A 19,948-nucleotide genomic window follows, 5' to 3' on the forward strand; every position below is an offset into this window, starting at 1 on the left:
ACCAACTCTCACCCTATTCCAACGTCCTAAAGCTCGCCCCCGCACACGGCCCCGGCCCGCCCACCGCATCCGTCCTCCCCGGCGAGAAATACAACACCCCGCCCCCCAATCCCGCCGGACACACATCCGTCGGTCCCGGCCCCGCCACCGCCGCAATCAAGAAGCAATAATTCGTCCCCGACGCCCATGCCGAGCACCCCTCGACTCTGTTCGGCCCCCAGCAGGCAAGACAGCACTCCTCGCTGCCCTTGACGTCGGGGAACTGCAGCATTCCCGGGGCATTGTTGTCGGGGACTTGGACGCCGTCGGTGCCGACGATGCGGGATTCGGGGGGCGCGGGGCAGCGGGTGGATGTTACGGTTACTGTGGTGGTTGGGGTGGAGGTGGTGGTGGTGGTTGTGGTGGTGGTGGTGATGGTGGGGAGGAGGGTGGTGGAGGTGGTGAGCTCGGTGGTGAGGACGGTGGAGGGGGCGGTGGTGGAGGTTGTGGAAGAGAGTGTGGCGGTGGTGGTGAGGATGGTGGTGAGCGTTGCGGTGATGTTGTTTGTGGCCTGCTGTGTGATGGTGGATGTCACAGTCACGGTTTCCTTAGGGATGACGACATGGCCGCCGAAGCTGGTGTGGGTCTTGGAGTGCGTGCTTGTGATATTGGTGGTTGCGATGACCTTGGTGATTGTGTGCCCTGCTTTGGGTCCGCCGATGACGGAGAAGCAGCCTTCGCTGATGCGGTCGTCGCTAGAGTGTTCGAGGCAGTCAGGGACCCGGCGGCGGTGGTTTCGGCGCTGCTTTGCTGGTACAGCGCGGAGGCCGAGGGTCGGGGTGACGAAGAATGTGGATGTTGATGTCCTGGATATTGTTAGCCCTGGAACATGGATTAATAAAAGAATATGGATATTCAATATCACTTACACCGTGGTAGAGTCGGTCACGGTAGCAGTAACCACAACTACATAAACCCAGTTAGTATCACTCGAATTCAGCACTCAAGTCTTGAGATCCCCTACCAGTCGACTCCCCAGTAACAGTCACAACCGTCTCCATCGCTGCCACACTCGTAACAGTCGACGTCCCCACTACACTAGTAACAGTCGTCGTTGCAACATCCGTAGCATACCCTAGGTCCGTCTCCGTCACATAGTCCGTCCCCACGACCCTATCCGTAGCATCATTCGTCACCGTAACATCCGTCGTCACAGTAGTAGTCCCCTTCGTGATGGTGAAAGTCTTCGTCACAATCTCCGTAGTGTGGACCTTCTGTGTCTTCGTAGAGGTCACCAAGACCGTTACTGGTGCCAGCTTCGACGGGTGTCCGAGCCAGGTTGAACACCATTTCTCGAGATGGTTTTCGCGGATGATGTGGGCTGTGTCGGCCTTGCTGTTGTGTCCCCCTGCGGAATTTAAATGTGAGTTTTATGTTTAAGGTGTGAGGGTATGCAGAGCAGGACATGGGGATATGCTAACAGTTCTTATCCGCCCTGACATAGAGCGGTCTATCATTCGCAGCAGCAGCAACAGCCGAATGCAAGGATGCAAGAAGCACGCAAGCCTTAAAGGCTCCCGAGAAACCAAAAACCACCATCTTCAATATTCAACACTCAAGCAGCGATGCACCGTATCAATTCCCCTACGGAGGGGAGGGAAGCCCCTTCGTCTTTATAGAGACCACAATCATGCCTCCCTAGACCAAATCCAGCACGATGAGACAGCCACAACATGAACCAAGTAGTGTTTTGGTTTTTTTTCCGCGCTGATTTAGAGTTGTTATAACCGAGAAGAGTCGTACATGGTACCGGTAATTCGTACATACGTCCAACACGGCCCAGTTGGGGGATATCGCTGGAAAATCACCAGGCCTGGTGAGCTTATGTTAAGATAATGTGGCTTGCTCTTAATTCGATCCTTACACTTTTGCCGTTTGTCTGGGCTCGTAGGCGTGTGTGTGTGTGCCCACCCCGTGGGAGAGAAAATCTCGCAAATAAGCTTGGGAAGGAAGTTTTATCCTATTTGAGCGCTATCACGAGCCTCTCTAACATTTCGATATTGCTGTCAATGGTAGTGAAACATCGCTCTTGATAATATCGATATATAGAACGTTAATTTAGCAAACCTCATTCCCAGGAAATCTCCAACACAAGCTTTCCCCACAAGGGTAACTCTCTCTAGCTATTCCTCACAAATATAGGGATCTAAACCATATCCTAGCTTTGGGGGGGGGGGGGGGGGGCGTTACTAGTTTACTGGGCCACAAAGCTAATTGCGCTTGGCTACAAAGTCAGCGGAGAACTCCGGATCAACTAGTGTCTATGGGGGATAGGAACAGCTAGTAGTGACTTGGATGTTTGGACTTTGCCGGGTGGGTGAGCATATCTTAGTCCGGTATCAAAAAGGGGGACTGGGTGGATGATGGTGCGATATGAGGTCGTGAAGAAATGGCGATCCTTCAAATATCAAGGTGCTGTGCCTGAGGTCCTAACGATATGATGGAGTATATATGTTGACAATTGCGCCGGTGTATTCAAGCCAACTTAAGAGCCACATACACATGCACAGTCGATCCACGACAGCCTGAGTTGATCCTCCCAAATGTGTCTACACAGGTGCAGATATACGAAATTAAAACTCTAAGGAGTACAAGACCACCTCACCTCACCTCCATGATCCTGAGATGCTACTACCCAGATACTCCAATTAAACAATCCTACAAGAAAAAAACACCCATCAATTTCAATTCGATACTGAACGACTCCAAAATAATCTGCCGTTACGTTCGAAGTTCCGCACTCAATTCAATCGACAAAAACGCCTGCAAACGCCACCGGCAGTACCTCTGCCCCCTACGATATCTGATGGTGGATGTCTCAAAGCCCCTCCAAGACACACGTATGAACCCCTGAATCAGATCCACAACCAGAACAATATTCCGTCGAGCGTGCTATTGCATGGGTTAGGGTTGTCATACGCACAGCAGATCACTCGGCCATGCATCCAGCGGCTCTGTATCAACTGAACACACACGCACACCCTCGCATGCCATGCCGTGGATCAATTGATTAAACGGAAGTCGACTTGATAGACTCGATTTCATCCTTCTCTCACACAAACTACAATTCAATACATACATACAGCCCAAAGAATAGTGTTTTCTGTTCCCAAGTCACGGTCACGTCAATGGGTTCCGGAGGGGCTCTTTATAATTACATGTAATTTTGCCAGGTGCCGGAATTAAAGTTGTCTACATCTGGGAGAGAGTGCAGCCTTTAGATTCGACTTTCGCCGCCAAGCGCAGCGTTGCCGGGGCACAAAACACTCCATCCCTGTGCTACCGCCGCACAGTTGCATCTTGTTCCTTGCGGCGAAGATGAGGGCTAGCTAGCTAATAATAGCAGACGGCGCACCGTGACTGATATATCAAACGCATCATAAACAACGCCGCATCACTACACTGCAACTACACTACTCTTCTACTCTACTATATCTGCACTGGCTGCAGTCGCTCACCGTAGAAAGGACACACTACCTGCTCCGTCTGTCCACAGTACTTATTTAGCAGGCAGATCACTCAACGGCAGCTCTCTCTCTCCCATATATTCTCACACTTCAACCCCTCCTCGACCCCCTCCTCATCTTCCCACCACTCCTCCTCCTACGCTACATACTTGGGTCAAACACATTGCAATACACATCAAACACCACAATGGAAATACTCACCTCTCCTACTCCCGCCCCCGCCCCCGCGGCCACCACCACCCCCACCGTCTCCAGCCTCACCTCCCTCCCCAATGAGCTCATCCTCGACATCGCCTCCTACCTCCCCGGCCGCGACATCGCCCGCCTCATGCGCGCCAACCACCACCTCAACACCCTCCTCCTCCCCTCCCTCCACGCCACCATCCCCGCAGCCGCCGACTCCATCCTCATCTGGGCCGCCCACTACAACGACCTCCCCGCCGCCCGCCTCGCGCTAAAACACAACGCGGACCCGAACGTCCTCTCCGCCGCCAGCGCCACCCCGCTCTGCATCGCAGCCCGCAACAACTACACCCCCATCGTCGATGCCCTCCTCGAGAACCCAAACACAACACTCGAGTACCCCCAGACCGAGTGGACCTACTACCTCATCAAGCGCCCGCTGTGCCACGTCGTCGACGACGGCAACATCGCTATGGCGCGCCACCTCCTCGAACGCGGCGCACTCGTCTACCTGAAGCGCGAGGCGCACCCGCCGATTGTGTCGGCGCTCGTGCGCCGCAACGCGGCCATGGTGGCGCTGCTGCTCGACACGCAGAGCGGGTGGAAGAGTGATCCGGGGCAGAGTGTGGCGAACTCGAATGCGCTGATGGATGCGTTTAAGAGGGGGGAGCTGACGCTGGAGATTTTGGAGCTGTTTATGAAGTGGTCGGCGGAGATGCTGGAGGTTGAGGGCGAGGGCGGGTTGTTTGGGATTGCGCAGGTGGATCTGAAGTATGAGGGGTATGATAAGATATTGGAGTTCTTGAAGCATTATGGGGCGCCGTATGAGCTTGTGGGGGAGGCAAAGTAGGGTGCTGAGGCGGCGAGCACGGAGCTGGCGGCGACAGAGGGGAGAGGTGATGTGGTTGTGAGGGTGGCAGCCACTGGTGACCTAGATGTTTCGTCGACGCCTGTTGCTTCCTAGGAGGTCTTTCTTTTAGTGGTCTAGTTTTCAAAAAGGCGTATATGGGTGTGGGCTTTTCTTTGGTAGAGTAGATCTCAATTCAAAAACTTCTGGTAAATTTAGCGTTGTAGTATAGAGTGTCAGTGAGTGCCGCCGGAATTGATTGGATTGTGATTTCTCTGTTAAATACGGTAGAAATATGCACATGTGCACGTGGGTGTAGTCTGCTGTTGTAAATCTATGTATATATAGGCCTGCCTACAGTGGTGTTGATCAGTCAAGTGTCAAATACCGAAATTCCTTCACGGGGGATCACTCGCGCTGCTTAATCTACACTTTTTTTTTTCTTTTTTCTTTTGTTTACTTAATTCATCTCCACTCAATTGTAAACAGCAAAAACAACACCCATAAACGACATGGGGCAGACCAGAGAGATAAAGTACTTGTAACCCATTGCTTTCAACTGAGCTTTCGTAGAGCTGCAGTTTGACTGTGCCTGGTTGCGGAATAGGCCTGAAGTGAGCGTAGCTGCATGGTAACTAAAGGGTTCAGTTGTTAGTTATCTTATATCTGCAGGAAGAGAGGGGAATCGAATTCTTATTATTTACCTACTGCTGTCTAATGAATAACCAAACAGTCTCGTCACCTTCTCAAAGATGTGCTAACACCCTTACAGTATCATGATCATGGTATCTGTCCATATCTCACGCTCACAATAAGGCCTAGACTCCTTCATTGTGGTATGGTCAATACGGAGGTATGGTCAATCTCAAGCATACGTATATACGCCGGAGTGATGTATGATACGCAGGGAGCTAGCTATTATGTATAGTCAAATACCCTTTTCGTTTCCATTCAAAACCTTGGGATTGACCATACTCCGCGCATGTTGACCATACCACCGTGAAGAAGTCTACCACAAGGGCTTTTTTTGGACCCCCGGAATGTTAATTCGATGTAAACTTACACAAGTACATACTGCAACCACTTTATCTTGGCACATCCCGTTTGGAGCTACATATAGCATTCTATTTGTTCACTAGTGTTTCTTTACTTTTGAGTTACCCTGGATGTGTGCTCTAGAGGCCAAGCCCTAAAATCCACCCATCAACTTCATCTGTAAACCACCCATGGCCTCATCGATGATTTCCCATCCTCACCACTACATACTGGGATTGCTACGCACTCTTCTTGAACTACTTTGAGGAGAGTCTCACTGATTACACGTGCACATGTCTAGGTCCTCCGGTCCCGTTACCGGCCACACGGATACAGGCTCTACACTTGAAGCTAGAACTCGTGGACAGATACACGATATGGTTAGATGGCGCTGGAAGGGTTATAAGCCCAGTAATCCCAGTATTGGATAGTACATTGTTGAATATAGTGAGTCACAAGTTATCTCTTTTGTTAGATGAAGAGCGTGTTGATGAGACACATTTCTCTACCACTGGAATGCCCCCAGAAGGATAATCAAAGCTAGGAAGGAAAATATTCTCAGTAGGGCTAGTCTCACACCCATCCCAGCGAAGAAGAACCCGTTTACTGGCGATCCGGAAATGTGCGACATGAGTGATAATCCATGACTCAATCAACATACAGCAAGTGGTTCATCGTCCCAAAGCATAAAGAGTGGCGGCTTCACGGACCGATACTTCGGGGGCTTGGGCAGTCGTCCGGATGTATGTACTACATACATGTACTATGGGCTATCCTCTATTCTGCACTACACCAAGGTGCTCCATGCAGAAAGTCCGAATATACCGGGCGGCCCACCCAATGGGACCTGACTAGAACTATAATGGAATGAATATAACCAGGTTCGTCCGTCAATACAGCGACTATTGTCCACTCGCTGATTGTATGTAACTGTCAGTACGATGGGCGATCTAGAAGGCTGTCTCAGGTGAGTAGAGGGAAGCACATCGGTGTAACTCTGTCCAGTAATACATGCTGATCACATCGTGGACTACCCCAACGTCATCTCGGGCCCGCGGACCGCATACAGTGTTTGGATATGAGCCACTAATAATCCGGTAATGGTCTCTCTCATTTTTCTATTAGTTAACAGCGCTTTGTTCCTCCGAAGTGTTAGATTTTAAGACCTCGGAGATAGTCAATTAACAAGTTGATTATATCGGGCGACATCCATAAGACTCATCCACGATGGATCATATATGGCGAAAAGGCACTTAATACTCTCCAAAAGTCGCACTTAATATTATGTCTTGGGCAATAGTATTACTAGAGGTTCTGTTGTCAAGCGAACACAAGAATAGTGCTCGTAAGTAGAAGGGTTAGTTACCTAGCCGCAAAGAGTATTAGGTCGTGCAACATCCCCTTAATCCCAGGAATAATGCATATAGAGAACTTAGATTCCTATCTAAGAGCACGATATCTACTTGGTCGTATAGTAAAATGTCGTGAAACACCTCAATATCCTCAAGATCTATGTGACGGATTAAAGATTAGTTCAAGCAAACCCCAGCCGGCATTGAGGCCCGTTATTTCCGATTACAATGAGGAGGCTTCTAGTGATGCCTCTTGTATGGTCCATTCTACGGAGGTTCTGCTGACATCTGACAGTCCATATCCAGCTATTGCCGATGTCCTCCAGACCTTAGAAGGAAAGGATTTTCTAGACGTCCGGCGATATGCTTACTCTGCACGATTGTTCGCAATTCGCAATCTGAAACATGTCTAAGACAGACGGTTTTGCTACTACGTTGAGCTCAAGCCTACTATCAAAATAACTATATCACCGCATCTCAAAAAGCTCTAACAATTAGTAGATTGATATTTACATCTACACGTCCTAAATGGAATACATGACAGCCTTTAAAAGGACATCTCAAATCAACGCTGTGAATTGCAGGAAAATAGAGGTAAAGAAAATGAGAGTTGTTTGACCCGATTCGCTCTTTTTTACCTGCCCTAGCAGAATGAAGGAGCTCTTCCCCTCAAATGGTATCTACAAAACCACAATTTGAAAGAAATTGCCGACTTCCGAGGATCATCACACAACATTTCAACCTATCGAATGATAGGTTGAGATTTCAATTTCCCGGAATTTAAGCCTGATTCGGAACATGCCCGTCGATCTACCTGCAGGGAAAGCTTGATTTATGCATATTGGTACCAACGGTACCAATCATCTGTGGCTTATGTGGAGGAATAACCTTTTGATAGTCGATTAGTTCTCCGGGCTTTACTGCCGTGGGGGGGAAGGGCTCCATGGTTCTAAGGTAAGCAATGTCTTGAGGGGTTTTGTTTGAGATGTCTATGGGCAATATGAAGTCTCAAACTACATGTCACTAACATACATGCATGTCGTAGAATAGCTGACGTTTCCTCAGAATCTGAATGCTTCTTGATCCCCCTTGAAAGTTTGATATGTCGTGCTCACTCCCGCATATATGGCCACGTCTACTTAGCTGCGCCGGCAGCGCTACCCAGTATAAATATATATAGCCGTCACCTGGGAACACTATATGTAAACTCTTTCACCCCCTCCCTCTACCTCCCCTTGAAAATTGAATACGCAATCCTGATATTATGATGCATATGCTTCTTTTGATTCTTTCTAATATGCGTGTGGGTTTTGACAAGGATCTCTTTATTCAGTCTACTTTGCTCTACCGACGTATGATATCCCTGTACATACATACATTCGTCAGTTTTGTTACAGTGTACTCTACTGGCTGACACCTTAATTCAAATGGACAGTTAGGTACATAACGAGTACTGTGCCAGCAGTTTTCAAAGTTCTGGAGGAACTTGTTTCTTCAAAAATCCATCTATTCTCAATACCCTCGAATAAGTGAATCAAAAATACAATAACCTCATCTCAGCTTCTCATCACACATACCACCACATCTCTTGGCCTACATATCTTCTTGGCCTACATGCTCCTCTCCGACAACCAAGGTCCACGAGTCAAGACCTGCTCCAATTATCACCGGTATCGTGCATGTCTCCTAAAGGATATAGTCACGGCAGCCAATGCCCCTTTGTGGTTGTGAAATGGTTATATACGGGTTGATTCCTCTCTGAACACACCTCGTGGCTCGCTTCAGCTAGCCAAGTCTCTCGGCACAGCTACTCTACAAATTAACGAGCCAATCCTATCAGCTCAGTAACAATGCAACTTGCCCAAAGATAAATACAACATCTCCCCGCTGTAAGACGATGTTTTCTCATTTTTCTTCTTCCTTTGCTTTATTTACTGCACTGCACCGTGCTGCACTGCTTATGCTGCAGTTGTAGCCAGGTAGTTATGATCTGATAACTCGATATCCTCGGCCCAGCTCGGCATCGTGCGGGTCCTTCTATCCTTTCATCATCCTAGTCGATTGCTTGCCTGGCTTGAGAGGTGACTGCAACGCATCGTTTATGATGATCTGTTTCCCCCGGATCTTAAAAACTAGTTTTGATTATTCTTTCCGTTTATCAACAGAAACTCTAAAGTACCTGTTACCAACCAGTAGTACTACTCTGGCAAATTCAGGTACCATTTTCTCTCCCCCTGCGCGAATTTTCTAGAGTTCCCGTTCGCGCGAACCACTACTGGCACCCCACACGTGCGAACCGTCGTTTCCCCGGACCCCCGGAAAATTAGGTGCCCAATCTATCCAACTTAAAGTACTTTATTTGCAGGCACGCACCACACCTACGGTGGAAAGGGAGGACTCTTATCGGTTACTGACGAATATAATCCGGAGGTACTTGATACTTATCTTCAACAACCAGGCTGCAGAAAGGTTACATCCAACCAACCAAACACCAGCTGTCTGCTACCTACTACCAAACAGCAAACGATAAGAAGGAAAGGGTGGAATAACTTTTTTTGATGAAGGTTGAAGCTATATACCGACATCTACTACAGGGCAGGAAGGGTAGACAGGACTGAGGAGTTGGATTACAAGTGAGTGATAATCTATTTCTTATCTTATTTCCCTCATACTTTACTTAAGTACCCTTTATTTCTTTTTGTTTCGTTTCTCCAACCCCGAAGTCATCCGTGTTTCTTGTGTTAAAATTTTTACTTAATACTCCTAACACTGACTTGGTCCTGTTCCTTATGCTCTTACCCCTTCTCTTTTTACCTTTTTATTCCTTTATGCTATTGTCTCTGGTGCTTTCTGTCGTGATGTTTCCTGATCAGGCATCACGTGCCTATCCTTGCGTTGATCAGTAACGAACCAAACTGTTAACGTCAACTAGCTCGTCAGTAGAAATCCCTTTAGCTTCCGACAGCTACGATGTTCCGCCTATTTCCAGCATCATCACATCCTCACATGTATTCTAGCAAGATGCTAGACTACTGTGGTGGTTAGCTACAATGCTACCACTAGGAGCGCACTGACATCTCCCTTGACAACCTGACAACAGCCCACCGCGCTTCAGCCGCGACGTAGACGTCACAACTCCTACCGCTTTTTTAATCGCGTCTTTTCTTATTCGCATATGAGATGTGCGTCAGATCTTACTTACCGCTCGATGACATGTGTATAGGAAAAACGTTCTTCCATCATCCGGCGGAGTGTGATTATACAACGACGTCGTAGCAGGAGTGGTATGTCATGGCGAGGCTTGAGCAATATAGGTGACAGTGGCGTGGGCATTGTTTTGGAATATCTGGGATATGGCTGTTTGGCGATGACACTGTGTTGTCGGCAGCGGGAATGAATATTTTATTTTTGGTCGGTGTATCGGGTGCTGCCCTGGTGACGGGAGATATGGTGATAGTTAAGGACAGGTAGTGAGATCGAAGGGAAGGCAGTTCAATTAAGTGTTAGTCTTCCCCTCCCTTCTTCCCGAAAATGGAATGCATGGCATGGTGGATTATTAGCGGGGAAAGCTGCGAGCTGCGAGCTGCGAGACTTATCCTGTGGGCGGTCTCGTGCATGGCCGTTCTTTGAGTCCTAATCTGCAGCCATCCGAACCCGTGGAAAGTCTAATGATGCGGAAGGAGGAAGGAGGGGCAAGTGTCTCGCAGTTAAGTCAGTCTACCCACACCTTCGGGATCGTGCACGCACAGACAGATAATAGCGTCGCACCGGAGATTCGGAAATTCACGTTCACTGGCTCTGCGACTGCTCTACTCTACAACGAGGGAGATTATTCGGGTTCTAAAAATGCTGTACAGAGTAATGGAATGAACGTTACATTGAAGCTGAGAGGCAACAATCCGATGATCACGCGGGGAGAGGTAGTGGTGGGCAGGTATCATGATAATGTGAGAGGATGATCGCCAGTGGGAAGAGGAGGAATATGAGGAGGAGGTCTGCAGTGCTATTCATTGAGATGTTTCGGGAAATTTTTTTTTGAACGGGGGGGATGATGAGTTGGAATTGGTTAGTGAACATGACATGATGACGATTATTATTCTTGGTGAGCATAGGGGAACAGGAAAGGGATGAACATGGAGGAGCAGGAGGAGGAGTAGGAGGAGGGGCCGTTGGTTCAGTTTGAGTGTTCAGGGATAACTGCGCTACAGAGGTCGAATACGCAAGCGAGGCGCTAAGTCTAGTTGGTGCCAGAGGTCAGAGAGCAAGTGATAAGAGGTATGTTTTGAAAATTGGATTTGTCGATGAAAACAAAACCGTGCTCTGGATTCAAGTTTGTTTCTAGAACCAGGTTGGATGCTAGGCGTTTAGTAGATGTGGGTATAGATTTCCAGGGTCCTCTCGTGATGATTCCCGGGTCCTGTACCCTGCGTCTCCCGGTTCCCCCACAGGTTGAGGCTCGTAAGCCTCATGAAACGGGTACAAGACCCGTACCTCGCATGTGTTACGAAGGGCCCCAAATCTTTAACTTTTTCGCCTTTGTGGATGTAATTGTTTGATGGAAGGCAAGATAGGGGAGGGAAACTAACTAGGGGTGGTTGTGGGAAGGACCCGAAGAGAGAGGGCGTGAGAGTGGTGGGCTTGACTGGACGGATTTCCTAGCGAAACGAAAAAGAAATCAAACAGGGCCGCATCATGACCCCCGCGATCGCCTTTTTCACCCCGCATCTACTCTACATCCATCACTTTTTCTGCGCGAAGAGGTTTCGGGCCTGTGGAGATGGTGAACCGTGATGGTTGTAGTGGTTGGGGTAGGTAGTGCAAATATCCAATGTTAGCGAAGCCGAAGCAATAAGCAATCAATCACATCAGGCGCGCTAGCAAACGGCACCGAGTAGTCCTGGTCGCTCATGTCCGTGTTTACCGGCCACACGTCCCGCGCCATGCGCGTCACGCTTAGGCTTGAGGTGCGGACTACGGGATCAACATAATCTCCCCCGAGATGGTATCGGTCTTACGCTTCGGTGTGGTTGAAGGGGGGGATGAGTGGGGTGGTGAAAGCGGGGCTGGCTGATGGTAGGACGCTGGGGGGACTGGGGATGCTTGAGACCAAAAGCGTTACCTTGCGCTATCTTGAATCCGACCGAGACACGCATACAGATTACAGACCGGGGGGGGAAAGGGTGTTGGGGACAGACAAACTAAAACTGTACTTTGGCGGCGAGTAAGATGATGGAATAGGATACTAAAAACAGCGGCTACACAGGGACAGAGACCCAGGGACACAGGGACAAGACGCAAGAGACAGGAAGGCAGGCAAACCGACATCGGAAAAGAAAGCACCAAGATATCGATTCGGACTAGGGACCGTTACATTCAGCGCGGCATGTCAAATTGGGCCGAGGCAGCAGCAACAAGCAACAACAAGAAGCAAGCAACAGCAGCAAGCAGCAAGCAAGCAGCAGCAAGGGAACCAGCGGAACGTTAGGCATGATAGAGAGTGTGAGAAGGGGGAAGAGAGATCAGAACCGACATAGTCATATCACGGCTATTAATTGATTGCTATGATTACAATTTTGATCTGGACAGGCAACTTCACGCAGGAAATCGAGCAATCAATAAGCAGGTCTAGCAAGACGGACCGACACGTGGTGCTGGGATTGGTCAGAAAAATCAGGAAGGGCTAGGGTTACTCAAGCGGCTACGACGGAAATCTGCGCGAGAGTGTGGTTTTTTGTGGTTCTGTGGTTCCGCGGTCTGGGATTTGCTCATCAGCGGAGAAAAGAGAAGGGGATTGTCATGCTGCATATGTGTCTTCAAGTTTGTTACGTTGTGTCTACTTACCTACTACTTTTTGGGGTTGTGTCTTGTTGTTGAACTGTGTTGAAAGGGAAATTACAAATAGAATTAAGGTTATCTAGATGGCAAGTGGTTTAGTGTGTCCCTGTAATGACAGGATGGATCAAGTTTTTTTTCTCTAGTCAAAGGGGGAACGAGAGGGGGGTCTTATCTAGCGCAGAGATAAGATACGCGAGGCTTAGCGGGCGTCAGACTCTGACACAGTGTTTAGAGAAAAGTGATTCTAGAGTGAGAAGGCGCGCGCAGTGAAGAAATAGGTAAGTTGTAAGAGAGTTAGGAAGAGTACAGTGTAGGCAGGTAGAGGAGCAGGCAGGAAGGCAACAGGCAGGCAGGCAGGCAACAGGCAGGCATGTAAGCAGGCCATAGTCTACAAGTAGATTAACAGACTGGCAGGTGAGTAGCTAGAGTAGATATCGACATGTAGGATAGCCCACAGGCATCGGCAAGTTGGTAGGCAGGGCACTTTCTTGGCTTTCAAATCGAGGATTCACGGGGAGGACGGCTTTCAAGGAATGATGGATGGATGTGCACTATGACTATTATAAAAAATGTATGTATCGAATAGTGAGCTAATGAGCCAAGAGATCATGTACATACATGTACCTCTCTACTTTATTAAGACTGCGTGTTTCCTCATCCTCCTCCTCCCCCTTCACACACACTCACCCACACCCACACACAACACTCACACACTCAGACTATAACCCACACTCGATCAAGAACAGTCTTCTCCGCACAGACGCAACAACCCAAATATACTCACCATCTTATATTAAACAAATTTAATATAAACTTTGGTTCCCCCCTCCCCTTTACTTGATTCTCTCCTCCTGTTCCTCCACCCCCATAAAGCAATCAATACCTCACTACATCATTACCGTCATCATTGCTTCCTTACCTTCTTCCGTGTTATCTGAGTCAACACCTCAATCTTATTCTCTACCTTCTTCCTTAATTCACAAAGGAACCCAACTGTTCGAATCAGATATGCTCCGTTTCGGTCCTGGTTCACAGCTACCCACTGGGCCTGCTTCCGCGGCCTATGGTGTTGTCTCTTTGGGGGCGATATTTCTTGTTCTTGGATATCTTCGACGTCGTAGATCTTTGTTCTCAACCTCAACGTCGACAGCGACACCAGCGGTACCAGCTGAGGCAGAGAAATTAATCCAGGCATACAAATGCCCACTTCCCGTGGTGAATATCACTTCCCTCGCGGGATTCAATTACAGGGAAATGTCTCCAGCAAAGTTTAGGCCGTTCAAGCCCACTTATTCGCTTTCCATGGGAGCTTCTCCCCCAGATGCTCTTGGTGCGTACATTTTTTTTCTCTTTCATCTGAATTCACTGGATGTTGGTGCTAACAATTTCGTGAAACAGGCATCGAATCTTGCTCACCCAACGATCTCATCTTGCTCGATCGCCTCTACCCGTCAAGAATCTCCCTACGGAAACGTATCATTCAGACGCAGCCCACGGAAATGATTCTTCACTCATCTCCGGCGTCCATCCCAGCTGTCGCCGAACTTTACACCTTCGTGCTACAGAAATATCTTCCGGTTAGGTTCCCAACCCACTTCATGCTTTCTCCCTCCGGAACGCTATTCACAAACACAATCACCCACGACACCCACCCGATCGCTCCCCCGCCACACACAAATCCCTCAGATCCCGCCCCAGCGCTCAAGATTCTCGCCACCACTATTGAGGAAGATCTCATGGTTCTTCTCCCCGACTCAAAAGGCCTCTACAGTCTCGCTGCTTTTGCCTGCTGTTTCCCATCTGGCGCAGCCCCGGAGAAGAGGACTGGTCTGACTCTTGATGAGATCCACCATGCGCCCGCCCCCGGCGATAGGCTCTCGGCGTCTATGAACCGCCTCTTCACCCGTCTGCGCCCCGGCCTTGAGAACGCCGTCAGGCGCTTCAACTGGAGCATCACCACTGACGACCGCTTGTTTGCGCTCTCTGGAAACCACATGTACTCCGATGACGAGGATGATGAGCCCGAGGATGAAACTGTCGATCCCAGGAACTGCATGCTGCGAGTGGAGCGCCAAGTCCTGTGGAAGCTGCCAGGATCCCACGCAGCGGTTCTGACGGTCAAGACTTACATGTACACGCTTGCAGAAGTCAAGGCCGAAGGCCTCGGAGAGGAGCTCGCCAGAGGTGTCGAGGGTATGGGAGAAGAGGTTGGAAAGTACAAGAAGCGTTGTTTCTGGGTAAGGATGTTGTTGAGTACTTGAGATCTTAGACGGTGCATCATAAACATGTGATTTTTCATTTTTATCCTTTTTTTTTATTAAATTTCGACTGGGAAGGGTTTGGGTTATTCTTTTTTTTTTTTTTTTACCTAGCTTTGGTGGTGGGATGGGATTCTAATTTTTCCTTTTATCTTCTACATGACAGCGGAGACTGTCGGGCTGGGCTGGCGGACAATACGGAGTTTGATTATTGAGTCTTTTTTTTTCTCTTTCCCTTTTCTTTATTCTTATTCACAGCGTTGGGGATATACAACTGTTGAGCTTTTTGATTGAATTATTGGTTACTTTTTCCTATATATACTATCTTTCGCTGGTTCCGTTTCTTTCATTTGTTGGCTTTCCTCAGGATTATTATTTTTTCATCTTTTTTTCTACAGGGTTTTTTCTACAGGAGTGTGTGAAATCTGTTTTTGTTTGTTTCCAAACACGCGCAGGATAGGACTCTTACAAAGGCGAAGAATAAATTCACTTACACTACTACATATCGTATCAAATTATTTATGGCCGTGCGTGCACCACCACCGCCATGTCTTGTTTCACATGTGCAATATACACTTCATACCTACACACTTGCCTGGGTTGACAGCAGTTGGTTGGGTTCAGGGTTTTTGCCTGCCTTGATTGCTTGCGCTCGACGCAACTCTACGCTGCATGATGATACATCGATATCCAACTCAGGGTCCTTCCATCCTTGGCCTACGGTCTATTCTTCTTCTACCCTGCCCCGCCTGGCTGGGCAAACTTTCTACTCTTACTCTACTCTACGGCGAAAAGTGCATCCGCCGCCCGGGCGTCCGTGAGATAGCCAATCAACCAATCAGCGTACTAGATCTCACCATACCACGGTGGGGTGACTAAAACTGGTTTGATTACGTCAAAGCCACTGGTGAGTGAGATGTTCTACTCGTGTTCCAGAAGGACTTTTTTTGTTGAGGTTCGGGTACACAGGGGTGAGAGTAGGGGGGGGTGGTCGGACAATTTCTCCTAGCATCGGTGGTGTGGTGGCGGGACTAGATATAGGAATGTATGGACAGGGGAGATGGCTATGTTTTACGAGTCTTGGTACTCTAGATCTAACTGTTCTTACTAGGACACACAGCCAGCAAGCCTAACCTCGCATCATAAGCGCTCGCTCGCTGGATAGTGGCGAAACGGTGTGCCAAACGAAACGAGTGATGCCAAGTGACGGGTAGGCGTGGTAGAAAGGGAAATGACCGATTGGCCATCTTTTTGGGGTCGTCATCGACGAGGCAGCGCTGGAGGGGACTCGAGGGCGTGGGTGTGCCAAGACAATTTATGTTGGCTGGATGTTTGGAGATGCATGGATGGGGATCGGAAGGGATGTTGTTCGATCCGATCGGGGAGTATTTTATCCATTTGATTGTTTATTGATTTGTGGATAGGCTCGTGATATATATTGATGGTTTGGCGGGGTAAAATCTAATTTATAAATTTGACAGGTCTACTACCATGGCCATAGCTATGTCACAATGCCAGAATTAAATAAGCAAAACTTGGTTGGAAAATGTTCTCCTCACACACCCCCCCCCCCCCCCCCCCACAAAAAAAATTCCCGAAGGTAAGGGGATTAGCGCCCTGGTTGCAATCGCGATTGCGGGCGCGGGGGGAGCGGCGAAGTGGTGTGTGGTGAGTGTTGTGTGTGGGTGCGGGGGGGTGGAGATATGTGCCGGCATTCGATATGTAGAATAGAGTAGCATAAGTACCTACATCCCTTCGTGTGTTTTCACCACCGGGAGCTACATACATGTAGTAGGCAACTTTTACTCGGTAGTACACCTAACCCTCACCCCGTGAACCTCTTTTGATGTGAAGTCACCTGTTGTGACCCCTCCGAAACCTTTTCTGGTGTCTGTAGGTAGCTAGACTTTTTGAGTATCACCACGCCGTCGTGGGCCTAATATATCTCTCTGACGAACAGGATATATATCCCCCTTCGTTTTCTTATTAGACGCGCGGATATGGAAGGGGGTCAAGGTCTGGTCCAGGGTTAGGGTTCTATAACTAAAGGAGGGATATAGGGAAATCAATTCATAACTCTACCGACTCTACATACACATCTACATATCAAAGTGCAATACAGCTAGAATAGACCCCCGGCCTTTTCAATACGAAAACAAGCCCTGTTCTCCGATAAGCGGGACTACATGATATACTCGCAGAAAATAAGACTCTCACATCCCCCTATAACTACCTATGGGCCCCTGCCAGCGTATTTTTCTCGGCCGATGCTGAACGGTGATTGGATTTCCCAGTGTTGTCGGTATCGGAGAGACATAGATATATACGGCTCTCTCGTTCGGGGCCAATTAATTAATGCCGCGAGAACGGATACATGTAGTTGTGGACCCGGGTAAGAAGAGGTCTATATACATGAGCTATTGTAGAAATATGGGAGGAGTCCTGTTGGCTTGCTCAGCCATAGAAACCCTTGTTTTTACAATAATCATACCTCCCGCTTAGATATGTATGTAGAGTCGGTAGAGTTATAAATTGATTGCCCTTGTAGCTATATGTACTCTACATATGTGGTCACAGACAGACATCGTGACACAAGTTCCAGGCAAACCAGTCCGCAGATCCCCTGGTCACACAATCAACCCCGCTGCATGCAGGCGTGACACCAACCACAAAGCATGTAACGCGTTACAATAACCCTAACCCTGCACAAACTGGATATATATACAGCTCCTCCCACCACCCCACAGTTACTCTAGTGGATAGGTATTTGAGAATTAACGGTACACATATAATCGATTAGTAAGCCGATTAGCAAGCTGATAGTAAGCTGTGGTATGTACATCATATGGGCTACCTGAATCCCAGGATACAGGTAGCCCAGAGTTAATATATCCCTGCGTGTGTTTTCACCCCGCGAACCTTTTGCTGTAAAGTCACCCCCTGTACTCCTACGTTGGTCCTGATGGCTCATATGAGCCATCAGGGCCACTCACTAGAATAAACCTTTACCCCACCTCTCCGTTCCATCCCCAACATCATTCTTATTCGCATGCGTGCTGCCAGCACCAATCCGTAAACATCCTCTCCGAATACCACTACCATTTCCCAAGTGCTTTAGTGCACAAAGGCAAGACGAAATATACGAATGAAGGGATACATAGTATGTACTACGGGTGTCGGGGTAAGTCTGTTGACAGTGAGAACTGTTGCAACCACGGCCACTGTCAACAGACTTACCCCTACCCCCGTAGTACAGGCACCCTCTAATTCAGATTGCGCATGGTCCAACTCAATAATCTTATCGAGCTAGTTGGACCACATCAAAGCTACACTACAGTCCAATCGCCCTACATAGTAATCTCATCGATTACTCTCGCAGCCGGATTGAAGCCGCCCAGACAAAAGAGATAATTGATCCGAATACTGCAAAAACGCGAACTCTCATCGACTGCCAGATTACTCGCTACAGTTCTTTGGGCTTCAAACCGGCCGCGCGAGTACATAATCGAAGTGGTCCACCCCAGTCCATGGACCTGGAGTGGACCACCAAGCTACCCGAGTGATATATCATGCAGCAATTCGACTATCAACATCCCTTCGTCTGTCCCCGGTCTTCGCGGCCTCTTAGCTTCGAAGCGGCGCCGTAATCATAACGAGGATTGTTTAAAGCACTACTCGATTGAGGATTTCTGCGTGACGAGTGGAGATAAAACCGGCCCCCCACCCGCAACCCTATGACATTACCCCCCATAATTATGCTGTTAAAGCTGTCAACTTTTCCAAGTGTCATGTTTCAATCTCTTCGCACTCCAATAGTTCGGGGGCAACATCGCCGATTACATAACCGAAGCAATCCAGCTTGCTACGTGGATCAAGCTGGACCACCAAGCTACCCGAGTGATATATCATGCAGTAATTTGACTATCAACATCCATTCGTCTGTTTTCAGGACTTGTGGCAATTCGTGGCTCACCAAACAAAAATCCACTGCCTAGCTGGAAACGACTGTCGGCGGTGCAAAACTAAGGTATATAAACCCCCTCCCGTCCCCCTCTTATCTTGTTTCTCTCCATCACTTCTTCACATCACGATTCCCACTATTATACTTCTCTAGAGTATATCAGCTCTCCACTTCATAATCTCAACTATCATACTTCTTACCGTACCACCCAGACATAATGCCTCCCCAAGACACCACATTCACCACCAATGCCCCCTCATCTTCTATCTCCAGGCCCAAGGTCCTCGCTCCCACCTCCCAACGCCTGGGTGTCTCTCGTGTCATGAAATCCACGAAGAAGACCTCCACCTCCACCTCCACCTCGGACCCTACCTTCCCCGCCCTTGGCGTCCCTAAAACCACCATCAAGCTCGACTTTGCCGCGATACTGCAATCTCGCGCCCTTGTAGACCCCAGCTTTGATGTGGCCACCGTACCGACGCGGTATCCAGAGCTGCCCGGCTTCCTGCTCGACGCCAAGCGATGCCCGCATCTGCCGAAGGACTACTTTGCGCAGTGTACCCACAAGCAGCTGGAGGAGCTAGTGGCCGCGCTGTGCGTGTACGTAGGGGGTTGGGGGAGGTGATAAAGGCGGGAAAGATGGTCACTTTTGATCGCAATGATACAGCGGCGGTGATGGGGATCCTTTATTCAGGGTTGATGAGGTTGTAGAGGGCGGGGATGTAGGTGTGGCTACGAATTTCCTTGGTTTTGGTTGTATGCGTGGGAGTGTTTTTTTATGCAGTACTCTACTTGGTTCATGAATCATGATGTCAGTGGCTGTATGCTGCACGCTAGCGCTACGCAGGAAACCAATTTATGATCCGAAATGCTCTACATACCCATTACCGCGAATGATGGTCATATACAGTTTGATAAATTGGATTTATGGATAGTCATATCCATCAAGCCCAAAATTGAGTTTGAATGTG

At 48.7% G+C, this 19,948-nt stretch overlaps 5 protein-coding genes across 5 annotated transcripts; 3 read left to right on the forward strand and 2 right to left on the reverse strand.

Moving 5' to 3' along the window:
• Positions 1 to 13: 13 nt before the first annotated feature.
• On the reverse strand, positions 14 to 1,578 carry LAJ45_09488 (uncharacterized protein; the record flags this gene model as incomplete). The annotated part of the gene is made up of 4 exons (XM_046119031.1): positions 14 to 845; positions 909 to 945; positions 1,004 to 1,387; positions 1,461 to 1,578. The coding sequence occupies 4 exons, from the start codon at positions 1,576 to 1,578 to the stop codon at positions 14 to 16; spliced, it is 1,371 nt and encodes a 456-aa protein (XP_045967846.1).
• Positions 1,579 to 3,693: 2,115 nt separating this feature from the next.
• LAJ45_09489 (uncharacterized protein) lies at positions 3,694 to 4,539 on the forward strand (the record flags this gene model as incomplete). The annotated part of the gene is made up of 1 exon (XM_046119032.1): positions 3,694 to 4,539. One exon carries the CDS (start codon positions 3,694 to 3,696, stop codon positions 4,537 to 4,539), a length of 846 nt encoding a protein of 281 aa, XP_045967847.1.
• Positions 4,540 to 9,982: 5,443 nt separating this feature from the next.
• LAJ45_09490 (uncharacterized protein) lies at positions 9,983 to 10,256 on the reverse strand (the record flags this gene model as incomplete). Its single annotated transcript, XM_046119033.1, has 2 exons — positions 9,983 to 10,061; positions 10,126 to 10,256. The coding sequence occupies 2 exons, from the start codon at positions 10,254 to 10,256 to the stop codon at positions 9,983 to 9,985; spliced, it is 210 nt and encodes a 69-aa protein (XP_045967848.1).
• A 3,510-nt stretch (positions 10,257 to 13,766) lies between these two features.
• LAJ45_09491 (uncharacterized protein) lies at positions 13,767 to 15,019 on the forward strand (the record flags this gene model as incomplete). Its single annotated transcript, XM_046119034.1, has 2 exons — positions 13,767 to 14,088; positions 14,157 to 15,019. The coding sequence occupies 2 exons, from the start codon at positions 13,767 to 13,769 to the stop codon at positions 15,017 to 15,019; spliced, it is 1,185 nt and encodes a 394-aa protein (XP_045967849.1).
• Positions 15,020 to 19,194: 4,175 nt separating this feature from the next.
• On the forward strand, positions 19,195 to 19,602 carry LAJ45_09492 (uncharacterized protein; the record flags this gene model as incomplete). Its single annotated transcript, XM_046119035.1, has 1 exon — positions 19,195 to 19,602. One exon carries the CDS (start codon positions 19,195 to 19,197, stop codon positions 19,600 to 19,602), a length of 408 nt encoding a protein of 135 aa, XP_045967850.1.
• Positions 19,603 to 19,948: the final 346 nt, after the last annotated feature.

The sequence above is a fragment of the Morchella importuna genome (genome assembly GCF_003444635.1).
Source record: "Morchella importuna strain M04M26 chromosome Unknown Morimp01GS036, whole genome shotgun sequence".
NCBI classification, from domain to species: domain Eukaryota; kingdom Fungi; phylum Ascomycota; class Pezizomycetes; order Pezizales; family Morchellaceae; genus Morchella; species Morchella importuna.